At 49.3% G+C, this 2,131-nt stretch overlaps 1 protein-coding gene across 1 annotated transcript; it reads left to right on the forward strand.

Annotated features, from left to right (window-relative positions):
* The first annotated feature begins 151 nt into the window (after nt 1-151).
* Nucleotides 152-1,944, forward strand: LOC107709715 (protein argonaute-2-like). Its single transcript, XM_016514308.1, has 2 exons — nt 152-792; nt 841-1,944. The coding sequence occupies exons 1-2, from the start codon at nt 152-154 to the stop codon at nt 1,919-1,921; spliced, it is 1,722 nt and encodes a 573-aa protein (XP_016369794.1). The 3' UTR covers nt 1,922-1,944.
* Nucleotides 1,945-2,131: the final 187 nt, after the last annotated feature.

The raw sequence follows: 2,131 nt of genomic DNA on the forward strand, positions 1-2,131 counted from the left end.
TTTTTTTTTTTCTTTTTCTTTTCTCTGTAAAGCAAAGTGTTTAACAAGTGTGTGTTTTGCAGATTTTCTCTAGCACTTTTTGGCTTTTGTGTCCATGGGCATATTGGAAGTGGTAAGTCTTATTCAGTCAAGTTCTATTAGAGATGGGCAGATGACGCTCTTGAGGCTTTTTCGTGATTGTACCAAACAAGATTATGGCCAAGGATATGTATCGGATCCCATCAGGCCACTAAGATCCAAGAATTTCACTTATGGTGCTACAGTTAATGGTGTATATAACCATGTAAACTACAGCCCTCAAACTGGCTCCTATGGCTCTGGTCCAGTGACTAGTGTATATAACATTGGTTCTGAATCTGATGTTAGAAGGCAAAATCCAGGCTCCCTGATATCTTCAGGTGGCAGTTTTGTTTCTGGTTCTCTAGCCACTGCATTGAGTACAAGTGTGAGAAGTAAGACCGTACCCAAGCCAGCACAGCTTAACTATCAAACTGTAGTGCAGACTAGTAAGGAGTCTGTGGCCTTTAATAGCCAGCAACCAGTGCAGACTGGCTCCCAGTCCAGTGGTCAACAGTTGGCTAATGCCCAATCCTTTGTCAAGCCCCAGGGAAGTAGACTTCAAGTTGGTTCTGAACTATTTTCTGGTGACAGGCCCATCCTGAGTTCAAGTCTTGGCCAGCAGTCAGCACAAGCCAGCTACCAGTCCATGCAACTGCCCAGTAGACAAAAACCAGGACTGACCCGATACCAGCCTGTCTCTCAACCCAGTGGCCTGCAGTCAGCACAAACCAGGTACCAGGCTCTGTCCCATCTCAGTCGACTGCAGTCAGCACAAACCAGCTACCAGTCTGTGCCCCTACCTAGTGGCGTGCAGTCAGCACAAACCAGCTACCAGTCTGTGCCCCAACCTAGTGGCCTGCAGTCAGCACAAGCCAGCTATCAGTCTATGCAACAGCCTAGTGGCCAAAAACCAGGACTGACCCGATACCAGCCTGTCTCTCAGCCCAGTGGCCTGCAGTCGGCACAAGCCAGCTACCAGTCTTTGTCCCCACCTAGTGGCCTGCAGTCAGCACAAGCCAGCTACCAGTCTATGCAACCACCTAGTGGCCAAAAACCAGGACTGACCCGATACCAGCCTGTCTCCCAACCCAGTGTCCTGCAGTCCGCTCAAGCCAGCTACCAGTCTATGCAACAGCCTAGTGGCCAAAAACCAGGATTGACCCGATACCAGCCTGTTTCTCAACCCAGTGGCCTGCAGTCAGCACAAACCAGGTACCAGGCTCTGTCCCATCTCGGTCGACTGCAGTCAGCACAAACCAGCTACCAGTCTGTTCCCCAACCTAGTGGCCTGCAGTCAGCTGAAACCAGCTACCAATCAGCCCAAACACGTTACCAGTTTGTGCCCCGGCCTGATGGCCAAAAACCAGGACCGATCCAATACCAGCCTATATCTCAGCCTAGTGTGTTGCAGTCGGCACAAGCTAGCTACCAGTCTGTGCCACAAACTAGTGGCCTGCAGTCCACACAAACCAGCTACCAGTCTACGAAACAGCCTAGTGGCCAAAAACCAGGACTGACCCGATACCAGTCTGTCTCGCAACCCAGTGGCCTGCAGTCAGCAAAAACCAGCTACCAGTCAGCACAAGCTCACTACCAGTCTGTGTCCCAGCCCAGTGGCCAATCTGTGTCTCTTCAGCCTGGATTCCAGCTCCCTTCTATGCTAGAGCAGTCAAGTTATGGGTCTCTTTCCAGTTTTGGTTCCCAACCCCTAGAGCAACCCAGTAATGTACAACTTGCTTCAAGCTATGAGTCTGTGTTGCAGCCTGACCCTCAGGATACAGCACCACTGCGCTCCCAGACTACTCAAAATGAACGCTTCTCACCAGGCATGTTGAGGCTGTTGCAGCAAGTGAAGTCATAGGAGTCATGATGTTTGTTTTGTTTTTTTTAAACAATAAATATCACAAACTTTGCTTGTTTGCTGGGTTCTTTTTTGGTTCTCTAAATCAGCAAGGGCTTTAATGTGGTCTACTGATGCAGTAATGTTTAATATTAGGTGTATGATGTCTTCTAGGGGGAGGGGGGGGAAGAAACGCTTGTCTACTAGTAGTTCAATATCTTTCACCTGTGA

This window comes from Sinocyclocheilus rhinocerous, unplaced genomic scaffold (genome assembly GCF_001515625.1).
Source record: "Sinocyclocheilus rhinocerous isolate Xijiao unplaced genomic scaffold, SAMN03320098_v1.1 scaffold45667, whole genome shotgun sequence".
In the NCBI taxonomy this organism is placed as follows: Eukaryota; Metazoa; Chordata; class Actinopteri; order Cypriniformes; family Cyprinidae; genus Sinocyclocheilus; species Sinocyclocheilus rhinocerous.